At 36.9% G+C, this 16,030-nt stretch overlaps 1 protein-coding gene and 1 long non-coding RNA gene across 2 annotated transcripts in view; one reads left to right on the forward strand and one right to left on the reverse strand.

Annotated features, from left to right (window-relative positions):
• Nucleotides 1-16,030, forward strand: part of LAMA3 (laminin subunit alpha 3) — a 360,924-nt gene that overhangs the window by 233,320 nt on the left and 111,574 nt on the right. Inside the window, exons 36-38 of the mRNA XM_007487607.3 lie at nucleotides 12,742-12,886; nucleotides 14,184-14,324; nucleotides 15,682-15,843. Of these exons, the coding sequence (XP_007487669.1) occupies nucleotides 12,742-12,886; nucleotides 14,184-14,324; nucleotides 15,682-15,843 (448 nt within the window). The remainder of the gene's footprint in view (nucleotides 1-12,741; nucleotides 12,887-14,183; nucleotides 14,325-15,681; nucleotides 15,844-16,030) is intronic.
• The window catches only part of LOC103106794 (uncharacterized), a 130,099-nt gene continuing 129,761 nt past the window's right edge, over nucleotides 15,693-16,030 (reverse strand). The window contains exon 5 of the long non-coding RNA XR_001628852.2: nucleotides 15,693-15,826. This is a non-coding gene — a long non-coding RNA (uncharacterized LOC103106794). The remainder of the gene's footprint in view (nucleotides 15,827-16,030) is intronic.

Genomic DNA, 16,030 nt, shown 5'->3' on the forward strand with positions numbered 1-16,030 from the left:
CTGTAGATAGCATTCTTTCTCATAAGTCCCTCAGAATTGTTCTGGATCATTGCATTGCTGCTAGTAGAGAAGTCTGTTACATTCGATTGTAACACAGTGTATCAGTCCCTGTGTACAATGTTCTCCTGGTTCTACTCCTTTCACTCTGCATCAATTCTTGGAGGTCATTCTAGTTTGCATGGAATTCCTCCAGTTCATTATTCCTTTGAGCACAATAGTATTCCATCACCAATAGATACCATAATTTGTTCAGCCATTTCCCAATTGAAGGGCATCCCTTCATTTTCCAATATTTTTGCCACCACAAAGAGTGTGGCTATGAATATTTTGGTACAAGTCTTTCTCCTTATTATTTCTTTAGGGTACAAACCCAGCAGTGCTATGACTGGATCAAAGGGCAGACAGTCTTTTAGTGCCCTTTGTACATAGTTCCAAATTGCCCTCCAGAATGGCTAGATCAATTCACAAGTCCACCAGCAATGTATTAATGTCCCAACTTTACTACATCCCCTCTAGCATTCATTACTTTCCTTTGCTGTCATGTTAGCCAATCTGCTAGGTGTGAGGTGATACCTTATAGTTGTTTTGATTTGCATCTCTCTGATTATAAGAGATTTAAAGTACTTTTTCATGTCTATTGATAGTTTTTATTTCTTTATCTGGAAAATTGCCTATTCATTTCCCTTGCCCACTTATAAATTGGGGAATGGCTTGATTTTTCATACAATTGATTTAGCTCTTTATAAATTTGCATAATTAGACCTTTGTCAGAGTTTTTTGTTATGAAGATTGTTTCCCAGTTTTTTGCTTCCCTTCTAATTTTGATTGCATTGGTTTTGCTTGTACAACACCTTTTTAATTCAATGTAATCAAAATTAATTATTTTACATTTTGTGATTTTTTTTCTAAGTCTTGTTTGGTTTTAAAATCTGAAAGATTTTGAGTAATGAATACTGGAGAGGATGTGGCAACATTGGGACATTAGTGCATTGCTGGTGGAGTTGTGAATTGATTCAGCCATACAATCAAATGTAATGGACTTCTCCATTAGTGGCATTGCAGTGATCCTGAACAACTTGGAGGGATCTACGAGAAAGAACACTATCCACTCAGAGGAAAAACTGTGGTAGTAGAAACACAGAAGAAAAACAACTACATGATTACATGGGTCGAGGGGGATATGGTTGGGGATGTAGGCTCTAAATGAACATCTTAGTGCAAACATCAACAACATGGAAATAGGTACTGATCAAGGAAACATGTAATACTCAGTATAATTGCACATCGGGTACAGGAAGGAGTGCTGGGGAGGGGAGGGAGGGAAAGAATATGTTTCTTGTAACCAAGGAATATTGTCCTAAATTGACTAAATAAAAATTTAAAAAAATCTTTCCTTTCCCAAAGATCTGACAAGTATACTATTCTGTGTTGAACTAATTTACTTACAGTTTCCTTCGTTATAATCAAGTCATTCACCCATTCTGAGTTTATCTTGGTGTAAGGTATGAAATGTTGATCTAAACCTAATCTCTCCCATATTGTTTTCCAATTTTCCCAGCAGTTTTTGTCAAATAGTGGATTTTGGTTCCAAAAACTGGGATCTTTGGGTTTATCATAGACTGTCTTACTGAGGTCACTTTCTCCAAGTCTATTCCACTGATCCTCCCTTCTATCTGTTAGCCATTACCATATTGTTTTGATGAGATCTGGTACTGCTGTGCCACCTTCCTTCACGTTTTTTTTTAATTTCCCTTGATATTCTTGATCTTTTGTTCTTCCAAATAAACTTTGTTATGGTTTTTTCTAATTCAGCAAAAAAGTTTTTTGGTAATTTAATGGGTATGGCACTAAATAAATAAATTAGTTTGGGTATGATTGCCATTTTTATTATGTTAACTCATCCTACTCATGAACAATTAATGTTTTTTCCAATTATTTAGATCTAGTTTTAATTGTGTTGAAAGTATTTTGTAGTTGTGTTCAAAGAGTTCCTGTGTTTGTCTCGGCAGATAGATTCCTAAGTATTTTATATTGTCTAGGGTGATTTTGAATGGAATTTCTCTTTCTAACTTTTGCTGCTGAGATGTGTTAGAAATATATAGAAATGCTGATGATTTATGTGGGTTTATTTTGTATCCTCCAATTCTGCTAAAGTTGTTGATTATTTCCACTAGCCTTTTAGTTGATTCTCTAAGATTCTTTAAGTAAGCCATCATATCATCTACAAAGAGTGATAGCTTGTTCTCATTACCTACTTTAATCCCTTCTATTTCTTTTACTTCTATAATTGCTACTGCTAGTGTTTCTAGTACAATGTTAAATAATAGAGATGATAAGGGGCATCCTTGTTTCACTCCTGATCTTATTGGGAAGGCTTCTAGTTTGTCCCCATTGCAGATGATATTAGCTGATGGTTTTAGATATATACTGTTTATTATTTTTAGGAAAGGCCCTTCTATTCCTATACTTTCTAGTGTTTTCAATAGGTTGATATAATTCTGTAATCCATGTCCATTCATCTCTCTACCCTCCCTAAGATAGCAGGTAATGTGATATATGTTGCACATGTGCTATCATGCAACATGTATTTCCATGTTCATCATCATATTGTTCATATTAGAAAAAAATCCGTGTAGAAAATGAAGTGAAGAATAATGTGCTTCAATCTGTATTTAGACTCCATCAGTTCCTACTGTGGCATTGGGTAGCCTTTTTCATCAAGTCCCTGGGAGCTGTCTTGGATCTTGCATTGTTGATAATAGTTAAGTCAATCACAGTTGTTCATGATATATTATTACTGTTATCTTGTACAATGTTCTCCTGGTTCTGATCACTTCCCACAGATCTTTCCAGGTCTTTTTTTGATCATCCTGTTTATCATTTCTTATGGCACAATAGTATTCCATTACAATCACGTAGCACCACTTGTTCAAACATTCCCCAATTGATGGACATCTCTTCAGGTACCAATTCTTTGCCATCACACAAAGAGCTATTATAAATATTTTGGAAGCTATTGGTGCTTAACACATCTTGAGTGGAAGTGGAATGTTGGACACCATTTCCCCCTCACAGATTCGATTTGATGATTATGGGAAATAATAATTACTCAGCCACACTACAACAAAAACTTTGTTTTCTGTTCATTCTTGGCTCAGTCCTAGGATCAGAGATTTATACTGCATGGTATGCTAAGCACAGTGTCTGACACAAAGTAGATATTTAAATAAATGCTTATTAGTTGATTGATTCTGTAATGAAAACATGTATCTCTATGGTAAATACTTAGGTTACTTCCTAGAGAGAATATTATTTAAATAATGTCAGATGTGTGACATAGTAGAGACTCTTAATCTACCAGAGATATTCTGAAGAGTAGGAAAAAAAAGATAAATTCTTCTTGCTGGTCGCTTGTAATTCTAAAATAAGTTAAGATGGATGAATATGAAGTTAAAACCCTGTGCTTCTTATGCAATGATTAATTACATCCATATATTCTTTATATAAAAATAAGAAAAGAAGCAGCTTTGTGTATTTAAGATTCAGGGTACACCTGGATTGCATTAATCAAACTAAAATTTTCTTTCTTTGTTTCTGCTCTGAGACTGTAAATGAACTGAACTATATAGCAATATAGAGGTATATCTGTGCCACCAACTATTTCTGCTATCCTATTTCAGCTTTCCTTTGGGACATGTTTAATGATCCTTTTACCCATCTTTTCTTGATTCCCTAGAGTTAATCCTTTAAGTAACTGATCCAGACTTACTTTTCTCTCCCCTGATCCTAACTCCATGCTTCCTAGCAGATAATAATAATTATCATAAATCTTTCATTATATGTTGTTATTATGTATTCATTCATAAATCCCTTTCAGCTTCATAAAGCATATATGTACTTTATCTTTTTAATCCTTACAGCAATAGTGAAAGATAGATATTATGGGAATAATCTCATTTGAATGGAATCTAAGAAAGGTCAAGTGATTTGCCCAGGGTCACAGCTAGGAAATATAAGAACTGGGATTCAAATAATACAGCCCACTCCCACTAGACTACATTGTCTTTTCTCTCAGATGATAATACCTTTTACTTGGCAGAGAAGAGGATATCTAGTTCAAGTTCCCTCATTGGTTTTTCTCTTTTCTTCAGTCCATTTCTTTATATCTATTGTGACAAGGAAATCACTTTAAAAGACTGATATATATTAATTTAAGGTCGCCAAGGAATTCAGCTATGTAATTCCTAAATGAAAACTCAAGTCAGCAGTCAACCTTTTATGGAGTTTTTAATTACAAACAGGAGGAAGAAAGGTATGAGAGAGAGAGAGAGAGAGGGAGAGAGAGAGAGAGAGAGAGAGAGAGAGAGAGAGAGAGAGAGAGAGAGAGAGAGAGAGAGAGAGAGAGAGAGAGAAAGGGGAGAGATGGGAATAGGGCTTAAATACCCCTTCTGTTTAGGCTGGGCCAAAAGGCCCAAGCCCTTAGATAGCTGAGGCAAAGAAAAGAGATCAGTCCCTATCACTCACGTGACCAAAATGGAGAAACGGTCTCAGGGGCCTCCACCTCCAGCCTCCTTCAGAGCAAAACTTCTCAGAGCACAACCTCTCAGAGCAAAACCTCTCGACCTCCCCCAGTCCTCAGACCCCACTATCTTTATGGACACCATCTAAGTTCCCTCCCCTCAGTTCTCACATCTACCAATCACTGTCCATGTCTTCCCTGTGCCAATGGTGGCTCTAGCTTAACCCAGGACCGCCCAGAGGTCTGCCCCTTTGCACATGTCTGTTGAAGGTCATATTCTCAAATAATTAAGTCTTGATCCTTGCTGCAGCCCTTCCTAAATCCTTTTACTCTGAGTAGGGTGGAGATTGTAGTTTCAAGACCTGGTTCTATCATTCCAAGTATCTCTATTGTATAAATTCTAAAATCAATCATGACTCAAAGAACTTCCTGTTCTATGCTTAAGCATAGGTCAAAGCCCTTTCCATTGTTTAGTAAAAGGTTTCTGTCCTAAAGTAGTCTTAGGTAGGGAGGAGAAGGACCCTCCCATGCCAAGGGTTTTCACATTCCAATAGAGTTCTTACTATCAGTAGGAAATTTTTTCCAAGTATGAAACTTTCCAATGGTGAAATTTCCAACATTCACAAGTCTAAGAAATTTCAAGGTTTACGCTATCCTCTAGTTTTTGTAGTCTCAAAGGAATAAGAATAAATATCCTCTTATCTCTAATGTAACCCACTCACCCCTGCTCTTGACTATCTCTTTCCTTTTTACCTTCATTGAGACTTTTCTCCATCCTTTATCTGTGGGACCCTCAAGATCCTCCTCTATTGGCTCCTTTTATTATTCCTTTTAGTAGGAGTTAGACCAGATGATTTAGAAGACTTCTAATAATCGTGAGATTCTATGGTTCTATGATTCAGTTGTATGAGGCTTCCCATCTTGATAAAAAAATCTATTGAGAGGAAAGTGGCATCTTTGCCAATTCTGCATGTAGAATCTAAGCTATGATTAATTGTTCAGGATGTATGTCTGAAACCAAAGCTCCCAAGTGAGGAAAAATGATCAAAAGAATAGAATTGTGCTAAGCAGAATAGCCTTAAATGGAGGTGGGGAAGGAAGATCTCAGAAGAGAAGATCATAGAAATCAGTAATTTCAAAATCTTTCCATTCTTTTTGACCACCCAAATATTGCTGTTTTTTTTTTTTAAAGATGGTAACAGGAGATATTTCTGTTGTTTAGGCAGTTAGATGTTGCAGTGAATAGACTCAATAGAGTGCTGATCCTGGTCCTGGAATCAGGAAAATCATCTTCCCAAGTTCAAATCTGGTTTTACCACTTACTAATTATGTGACCCTGAGCAAGTCTTTAACCCTGTTTGACTCAGTCTCCTCATCTATAAAATAAGCTAGAGAAAGATGGCAAACCACTCTAGTCTCTTTGCCAAGAAAACCCTAAAGGGGTCACAAAGAAGAGTCAATCTTGATTTAAAACAACTCAACAACAAAGGAAAACATTTGCAGTACTAAAAGAAACATTCAACACAATCTATTGTAAGAAAACCTTCACCAGGAACTTCAGTTCAACTACTGAACCATTAACAGAGATTGATTCAGAGCTGCCATATTTCCTATGAAAATAAAGCTCTGTAGTCTGAGGGGGCTTACAAAGATACACGGATCTTACCTAAAAGTTGGAAGACTATGATAATAAATGAAGGGATAGTTGCCTTTCCTCTTCCAAAAAAGAGAGAATAAGAACTTTCATGTAACACTGGTTAGTACATGAAAGGGAAATCCTAGAAATAGCAAACATTCAAAGTGAAGGTTAAGTCATTAAGGCACAGTACATACCAAAGGAACATTGCAGCAAAATCCCTTGATCACAGAAATGAAAGACAAAATACCCAAAAGGAACCAGACACCCAGGAGATTTAAAATACCAATACAATACAATCATGTCATGACATTTCAGAGTGTAGTATAGGAGACATTAAGGAGAAAAATAAGCTGAAATTAATGAAAGATAATAAGTCTTGTTGCCTGAAAAAAGAAAAAAGAAAAAAAAAGCTATGCATTATCAGGGCTTGCCTTTGATTACGTTCCCGGCACAAGGCACTGGGGCCTCTGGCACCTTCTTGCTACAGCAAAGAGAAGAAAATAAGAGAGAAAAAAATTACTTAATCCAAAAAGGGAATAAAGAGCTAGATAAAAACAGGTAATCATAAGGGATTCATCATTAATCTGGTTCTCTTGTTTGGACAAAGCTTGCTAGAGTGGGTATGTTGTTGGAGTTGGAATCAGGGAAACCTGAGTTTGAATCTTATCTCAGAAATTTCCTAGCTGTGTGACCCTGGACAAAACACTTTAACTTCCTCAGCCTCAATTTCTATAAACAGGGATAACAACTGTATCTTTATCACGAGAGTTGTTATAAGAATGAAATGAGATAATATTTGTAATTATTGTTGTTCAGGTATATCCAACTCTTTTTGATCACAGTAGACCATATCACGCCAATACTGTTCATGGGGTTTTCTTTTCGGAGATCCTAGAGTGGTTTGCCATTTCCTTCTCCAGAAACATTTGTAAAGGGTTTTGCAAGTCTTAAAGTGCTATATAAATGTTAGCTATCAGTAATTTCTTTGAGTTTTGATTCCTAAATATAAATAAAGCACCATGGTTAGTGAATTTGGTCCAGATATTCCACAGTTCTCTTGCATTTCACACTTTTCACATGTATTTCTATGGAGTTGTTTGGTTGTTGTTGGTTTTTTTTTTTTATGATTCACAAAGTTTTCATGCTAATTTAGATGGCCGAAAGAGAAGTTCCACTAAACCAAAAGTAAAGGTGAATCATATGATTAGGCAGAAGTCACTTGGCAACTTAGGAAATAATAATTCAGAATGAAACCTAGGGGCTTGAGAAGATTCAGTGTGCTAGGAGGAAATGTGTCATCACCAATAATGTCTCAGTTGTACCCAAGGGAGCTGTCCGAATTCAGGGTAAAAGGCCAAGTGAGGTTAGCAAACATTGATCTGAAAGACTCAAGCAAAGGGTCTTAGCTCAAGCAAAGAATTTTGTCTCCAGCCTCCATGAGTTTCTAAGCCAGGGTATAGGGGTAACCGGGACTAACTCCCCATTCCCCCAGCCTTGTTTTTCTAGATAAATTAGAACTGTGGAAACTTTGTGACTTACACCCATGAAATCTGGCTTCTGACCTCATCATGTATCTTTTGAATCTGTACTTTTAATTCTGTTCTCACTGCTTCTACCCTAATGGCAAGCCTTTTCTTTACTAATCTTTCAGCTTTCTTGTCAAGGATCTGTGGCCCCTGGCTCAGGGATAAATGAATGAGCGAATGAATGAATGAATGAATGAATGAATGAATGAATGAATGAATGAAAAGCATTTATTCAGCACTTACTGTCTGCAAAGCACAATGCTAAATGCTGGGGAACACTTGACAGCCTCTATTCTCAGGGTGTTCACCTAATAGAGGGAAACAACCTACAGAGTAGGTTTTTACCACAGTTCAGCTAGAAAGACCCCATAGTCCTTAGGGTCCCCAGGCAAAGTGGAGAGAAGGCATCTTTTTTAATGGCATTGCCCAGAGAAGGACCAACTCAGAGTATTCTGGAGCAGTAGATAGAGCTCCCAGCCTGGAGACCGGACGACTCATCATCCTGAGTTGAAATTATGCTTCAGACACTTCTAGTTCTGTGACTGTTGGCAATTCACAATCCTGTTTGCCTCCGTTTCTTCATCTATAAAAGGAGCTGGAGAAGGAAATGGAAAACCACTCCAAGTATCTTTGCCAAGAAAACCAAATGGGGTCACAAAGAGTCAGACGCAACCACAATTGAACAACTGACTACTATTTTTGCTTGTGGGACCACCATTAAATCAGTGTTCCATCTTTGAAATTGCAATTAGCATTCCTCTTTCTCATCTTCTATAATTAATTAGTTACCAAGCCCTATCATCTTCATCTTCACAACATGTCTTGCATCTGTCTTCATGTCAAGTCCCATGACCACTACTATATTACAAGCCCTCCTCACTACACACTGAGAAAATTGCAGTAGTCTCCCTAACAGATATCTTTGTGCCCTTTCTCTCCACACCAACCCATCCTACTAATTGCCATAAGAATGATCTGTGTTAAGCATAGACTGGGTCTTGCTACGTTTCAGCTTAAACATTTTCAGTGACTCTCAAATGCCTAAGGAGAGCTTCTTAGAGCCCTCCACCTAGTATTCCAAGGACTTCCACAACCACCTGTCTCTCTAGCTATTTCTTCTCTTAGTCTCCTGCAAAAATCTCTGTACACCAGACAATCTAGAATATTCCCTGCTCCCAGACACACATAGATAGATAGATAGATAGATAGATAGATAGATAGATAGATAGGGCAATAGATTGATGGATATTATATATAAATATATATTATTTGTATGCATATGCAATGAAATCTATATATGTATACACACACACACGCACACACACACACACACACACACACACACACACACACACACACACATATATATATATATATATATATAGAGAGAGAGAGAGAGAGAGAGAGTTTGTGTGTGTGTAATTTCCCACCTCCAATTTTGTTTTCCATCAACCATTTATATGTCCCAGCTCTCAAATGCCTTTGTAGGTTCTTTAAGGTCAGAAGATTAATTAGTCTTATACTTGATTGTATTGCTTTTAAATTGTCACTCCTCTTTGCCCCCCACAATGTCTAGGACAATGGTATGCACCTATTAATCTCTCAGTGAATTCATATATGGATGGATTAGGGACATTGAGTACTGAATTAAATTTAGGGATTTGTTTGTTTGTTTCCCGTAATACTTTTACTGAGCTTAAAAAGGCCTGTCCATCTTGGTCAGAATTTCTAATGTATGTGTGCACTCACATACATCTTTTATGTTGGTTGTTATATAATTATTGGCTTCTTGCCCATCACCTAAGAGATGACTTTCACTTGAACTGCAACCCCATTGCGTCTCTCCTAGAGCTTTCCTGTGCCATGGGACAGGCATCTGCTAGAATCTGCCTGCCTGTAGGCAGTCTTTGAAATGGGAATCAGGGCAGGTCCCTTAGAAGCAGAAATTTAACCTGGAGGAATGTCTCAAGGTCAGGTTTATTTTAGGGCAGCTCAGACCCAAAGGTTTTGAAACAGAAGTGCTCCCTAGAGTTTAAAATTAGGAGAAATCTTAGGGACCATTCAGTCCAACCTCTTCCAATTAAGGAAAATAAAGCCCAAAGATCACAGAAATGGAAAAGGGTAGAGCCTTGATTCAAGCCCAGGTCCTCTGTTTCAAATCCAGTGTTCTTTCTATTAGATATACAGACAGCAGAAACCTTAGAGGTCATCTAGCCCAACTACCCCATTTTAAAGAAGGGAAACCTGAGTCTCAGAGAAGTAAAATGAGTTGCCCAAAGTCATATAGATACTAAAGGACACAGGGAGGTTTGGACTCACATCTCTTGACATCAAATACAGTGGCATAAAACAAAACATTTAAACATTTAAGAACCTTTGTTACATACATGAATATTTTTCTTTACTGCTATATTTTCTTAGTAATTTATATGCTCAGTAATCTTTCATTTCTTGCCTTGAGGTCTACTATTTTTTATTCAAGCTTCACAGTTCATCCCCCCCATCCTATTCCTACCCCTGACCCATTTGTTCCCTCCTAGCTCATCAGACTCCTTCCTGCCCAGCTCATAAAATGCTACCTCCTTCCAGAGAGTTTCTGAAATAACCTGAGGTGTGAGCAATAAATTTATAGCACTTAAGTTTGAATTCTTGCTCTTCTGCTTACTGCCTTTGTGACCTTGGGCAAAACACTTAACTTTCTCCTGTCCCAGTTTGCTTATCTATAAACTGAGTATTGTATAACTCCAGATTCTATAATCTGAATTGTCAATCTCAATTGTCTTCCTTCTTATTCTCAACCCAGAAAATGGTTATGTTTAGTTTTTCTTTCTTTTTTTTTAAACCCTTACCTTCCATCTTGGAGTCAATACTGTGTATTGGCTCCAAGGCAGAAGAGTGGTAAGGGCTAGGCAATGGGGGTCAAGTGACTTGCCCAGGGTCACATAGCTAGGAAGTGTCTGAGACCAGATTTGAACCTAGGACCTCCAATCTCTAGGCCTGGCTCTCAATCCACTGAGCTACCCAGCTGCCCCCTAGTTTTTCAATAATATTAAAAGGGATGCTTTCTTTACCACCTTTCTTTAGCCCACCATATTAAATCTCCAGGCCCTGCTAATTTCCTTGGTGTTGCCCTCCTTCTGACTGCTGCCCACAGGGATTTCTCCTTCCTCTGAACTCCTATAGCTCTTACTGCCTGTACCACTCAGCACTCAGGTAATAGTGATCCCTTCATTAAAGAATCTCTAGTGACCAGCTCTTCTAGGCAAAGTAGCATGATTAAAAAACAAAAAACAAAAAAATCCTTATGAATTTTGTGAAGAACTCCCTTCATACTATGTAAGATTTTTTAATTCAGTGCTTAAATTGGAGTACAATTTACAACTTTTAGGTGAATTCATTTGTGTATTAGAGGTCACCTTATAAAAGTGTTCAGTTATCTTATATTTTGTAAGGTTTTTATATGAGATGCAGCTAGTCAGAGGCAACCTCAGAAAGTTGCGAGGTCCCTGAAGTTCATCTTCTGTATCAGTTTCCTCCATCTTGTGTTGTGTCCAATGCAGACCTGAACTCTTTCCACCCCTCAATCTGATCAGAATGAGGAAGCATCTAATAGCCAGTTGTTTAAACTAGAAAATATCCTAGCATTTAGAAGAAAGAGTTCGAAAATAGCCTAAACAATAATAGCCGACTCAAAAGGGCACAGAATCATCTTAAGTCGTGGTAATACTAACAATAGCCAGCATTTTGTAGTGCTTTATGGTTTGCAATGTGTAGTTAATGGATGACCATATGGCAGAGATAAGTGGCAGTTCATGATTTGAGTGGGTTTTGGACCAGATGAACAAGCTCCCTTCTGACCCCTATGATTCTATGATTCAATGACTATTGCTCTTTGATTGTGAGTGATTATATCCTACTGAAATGTTATCTCAATCATGTTCTTATATTTTTGTTTTTGATTATGCAATGAAAGAAAGTAGGGAATTATTTTGGCAGGGATTTGGGATAGGAAAAATGGGGTAACCTCAAAATAACTATTCTCGGATAGGGCTTCTTAACCATAAACTATTTTTTGCTAATTTTTGATAGCTGTGTCTCACTATAATTGTTTTGGTTTAAATTCTATGTGTTGTTTTTTAAACATTTAGAAACATTATACTGAAAAAAGGAGGTCTAAAGGCATTACCAGACTTCTAAAGGGATCCCTCACACAAATCAAGTTCAGGATCCCCTAATCTAACATCTGGCCAATGGTTCTTAGAAAACTTTATTTAATCTCCTTAAGGAAGAGGTTCTAGGCAATCTGGCAATCTCTGGACCCATTCTCAGTATAATGTTTTTTACCCGCATTCCAAATTAGTTATATTGACATGGCAATACCTAGATGAACTGATGCAAAGTAAAGTGAACAGAACTGGGTTATCATTGTGGACAATGATAGCAATATTGAAATGATGATTAACTATAAAATACTCAGCTATTCTGATCAATACAATGACCCAAGACAATTCCAGTATACTCGTGATGAAAAAATGCTATCCATCTCCAGAGAGAGAACTGGCAAACTCTGAGGGGAAATTGAGGCATAATTTTCTCATTTCCTTTTTTTCCTCACTTTTCTTTGAAATGTGACTAATCTGGAAATACATTTTTCCTGATTTTACATGTATAATTGATAACATAGTGGTTGTCTTCTCAGTAGCTAAAGGATGGAATGGAGAGAATTTGAAACTAAAAATCTAAAAAAGTAAGGATGTTAAAAATAAATAAATAATATATTAAAATGTTTTTATTATGTTGGAAGGAACAATCTATGGTGAACTTTTTATCTTAGTCTGTGATTGTAGGAGACAGCATAGAGAGATGCAAAATTTAAGTGCTATCTCCACTATAAATCATTTAACCTCTTAAGAATCTCTGAGGCTATTTCTTTCTCTTAAATTTGGTGACTAAAATTATAGCTACATGGCTTGGGGTGGCATCTTTCTCAACATTACATTACAGGTGGAATGTTCTAAGGAAAATGATGAGCATTTTCTCCCTTTGGTTTTATAAAGATGTAAACCTAGAATAACAGGACGCCAATGTGATCGCTGTACTTCTGGATTTTACCGTTTCCCTGAATGTATTCCCTGCAATTGCAACCGAGATGGGACTGAGCCAGGAGTTTGTGATCCTTGGACAGGTACATGCCTTTGTAAGGTAAGACACATCAAACCAATTATCAGAAACTAACAAATAAGTGGTGGGGTTTTATTTGGTTTTCATTTATTATTAATAAAATAATAATAATAACTAGCATTTACATAGAGCCGTAAGATTTGCAAAGTGTTGTAAGGGTTAAAATAGGGGTTTGACAAAAATAAAAGAACAGCTTTTACCAATGAACAATTTAGGCTTATTAAAATAGAGATAGAAAAGAATGTAGGAAAGGAGAGAAATATAGGAAAGAGGAAGAGAAAGAAAATTTCCTGATGTCTATACTAGTTATCCTATAACTACCTATAATTACTACCTAAAACTGAATATGTCTACCTATAATTGCCTATAACTACCACTAATAACAACCACCCCACAAAGTTCCAATTCAATCAGTGTTTAATCCAATCCCAATTAGGTCTGTCAAGGAAGACCAGACACCTCCCAAAAAATTTAAGGAAGGGGAAAAAACCCAGCAGCCCAAACCAAAAGCCAAAAAGCCCTCTAAAGGCTAAAACCCAAAAGCCCTATCAGTAATGTAAAAGTTAAACCATTATTAAAAAAAAAAACAACCAACTTTGAAAAGACTTAAACATTCTGATTAGCACAGTTCTAACCATGACTACTTAGGATCAATGATGAAGCATGCTATCTACCTTCAGGTAAAATGGTGATGGCTTTCAATGAATAATTATTTGGTCTTCTGCACATTTTAAGCCCTCTCACTTCTTCTGGGTCTTTTCTCTTCACGACTTAATTACTTCTTGTGATGACAAGAGCCTGGTTCTGGAGCACTCCAAATAGCTGTTTGGTGATAATGGCAACTCTGAGAATAACTGTTTATTTTATTTTTTTGGTGGGAAATGAGCTACCCATACTTTGATACTTTTCATATCTGCATCTGATATGGAATTTTATCATCCCAGTTTTTTTGTTTGTTTTTTGAGATTGTATCTCTTGTGGAGACTGGAAGAGCAATGACCACTCACTGGCCATATCTTTGGCTTGCTCCATTTTAACCCGGCATAGTTTGCTCTTTCTTAGAAAGCCTAGCAACTCCTCCTCTTGGAAGCTTACTATTTTGGTGCAAGATTTATACAGACACCCCATCAACTTAGCTCACTGAAGCACAGAACTCCCAAACTTGAAAAACCCACATGTGGCCAGTCATGTCTTTTAATGTTTTGTGACACTGGGTGCCAATATCTGACATTTTCATTGGATGTGAGAACAACAGAATGCTACCAATTGTCTTAAAAAAAAAAACCTCACTGACCTCATTTCTTTTTTGCTTCAATAGGAAAATGTAGAAGGTGCAGAATGTAACATTTGCCAGAAGGGATCATTTTACTTGGACCCCAGCAATCCAAAGGGATGTACCAGCTGCTTCTGTTTTGGTATAAGTGACCTCTGTCATAGTACAAATAAACGGAGGGCTAAGGTATGGCAGACATTACAGTATTTCTACTTTTACTTAGTTGCCACATGTTAAAAGAAGGCCAACTAAATTAATTTGGAATTTCAACTTTTTGAACTATTTGACTTGTTAGCTTTAATATTGATAAGCATGGGCTGTAGTAGTCTGAAACACCAGATTTAGCATCCTTTCTTCCTTTTCCCTTCTCTCCATATTCTCATTTTTTTTAATTTCCTTTCCTCCTTAAAACTTTAACCTTCTGTCTCAGTGTCAATTCTAAGACAGAAGAATGGTAAGGGCTCAGCAATCAGAGTTATGTCACTTGCCCAGAATCACACAGCTACTAAGGATACATTTGAACTTAAGTTCTCCCCACTCCAGGGCTGGGGCTCTTATCTATGTACTATCTAGCTTCCCCCAGTTTTTCATTCCTTTCCATCATAATTTACCACCTTATTTTTTCCTATCTCGACGTCTAACCCTATAAAGGGTACTTAAAATCCTAAGTAATTTCTTGTCTTCATAATTTAAATATGAATTTCCTTATTTTCTCAGTGTGAGTCATATTTAACCAACAGTAAAAGAAGGCCTATTTCATTTTTATTTGTTTACCTTTTTCAAGGAGGTAAACTAAGGAAAAAGGGGGGAGGGAGGTTTATAAGTCTCATATCTGGCTTTTTAGGAGAATCAGAAAAGACTACCGTTTCCCTGACCAAGAAAAGGACCATTCCTTACCCAAAATTTACCAGTTATTTCTTCATTTTCATAATTTTTCATCAATTACTTTATGACATGGTAGAGATTTTTAACCATGCCCTGTCTATAGAGTAGAATGAAATTTAAAGGATGCCATTGTATTTCACATAACTTTGGAAAGTTATGAGGATTAATGAGGTGCTTGTCTTCTATAAGGAGTTTCTTGAGGTGAGATTCTATCCAAAGCTTTGCTATTCTAGAACATGTTGAGTATGATGTAGTTGTCTTCATTTGGTGGCTTTGATGCAAGCTTTCATGGGAAATGTATAACAATATGTTTTCTCTATTGCAACAATTGAGTTAGAAGTCTGCAATGAAAACAATGGAAGACAATTGTCATAGAATAGCATATACAATGTCTGAGACAGTCACTGTAGCAGATTTTTTATTGAATTATTTTCCTTTGTTAGAAGGGCGGATTAAATCTTGAGGAGGGTGGGAAGTGAAGTGACAAAAAAAAAGACAAAAGCCATTCCTAAAATGTATTTTTTAATTATTTTTTTTTCAATTTCAATAACACATTTCCACATAAGTTTTAAAATGTATTTTTAAAAGAGGTCTGCAGCAGCAGAGTTCATGAAGGAAAGGCATGAAGAAGTTCTATTCCTGTATTTTTGTGTTCTAGTTTGTTGACATGATAGGTTGGCATCTGGAGACGGCAGATCAAATGGTCATCCCTGTCACGTTCAATCCAGGCAGTAACAGCGTGGTAGCTGATATTCAGGAACTGCCTTCTTCAGTCCACAGTGTGTACTGGATTGCACCATCATCTTATTTGGGGGATAAGGTAAGAACATCGAGAAGAATAGTTATCTCTTGGGAAATGTTCTGCTGATAGGCCCTATGCTCCCTCATCTTAGTCCACATTGTCACATGTATTATAGGATGTAATTATAATGCAAGCTACCTAAGAGTTGTGTCACTTTTTAATGAAGAGAGACAGATCCTATTCTTTCCCCTGGAGTTCATCAGAA

The sequence above is a fragment of the Monodelphis domestica genome, chromosome 3 (assembly GCF_027887165.1).
Source record: "Monodelphis domestica isolate mMonDom1 chromosome 3, mMonDom1.pri, whole genome shotgun sequence".
NCBI classification, from domain to species: domain Eukaryota; kingdom Metazoa; phylum Chordata; class Mammalia; order Didelphimorphia; family Didelphidae; genus Monodelphis; species Monodelphis domestica.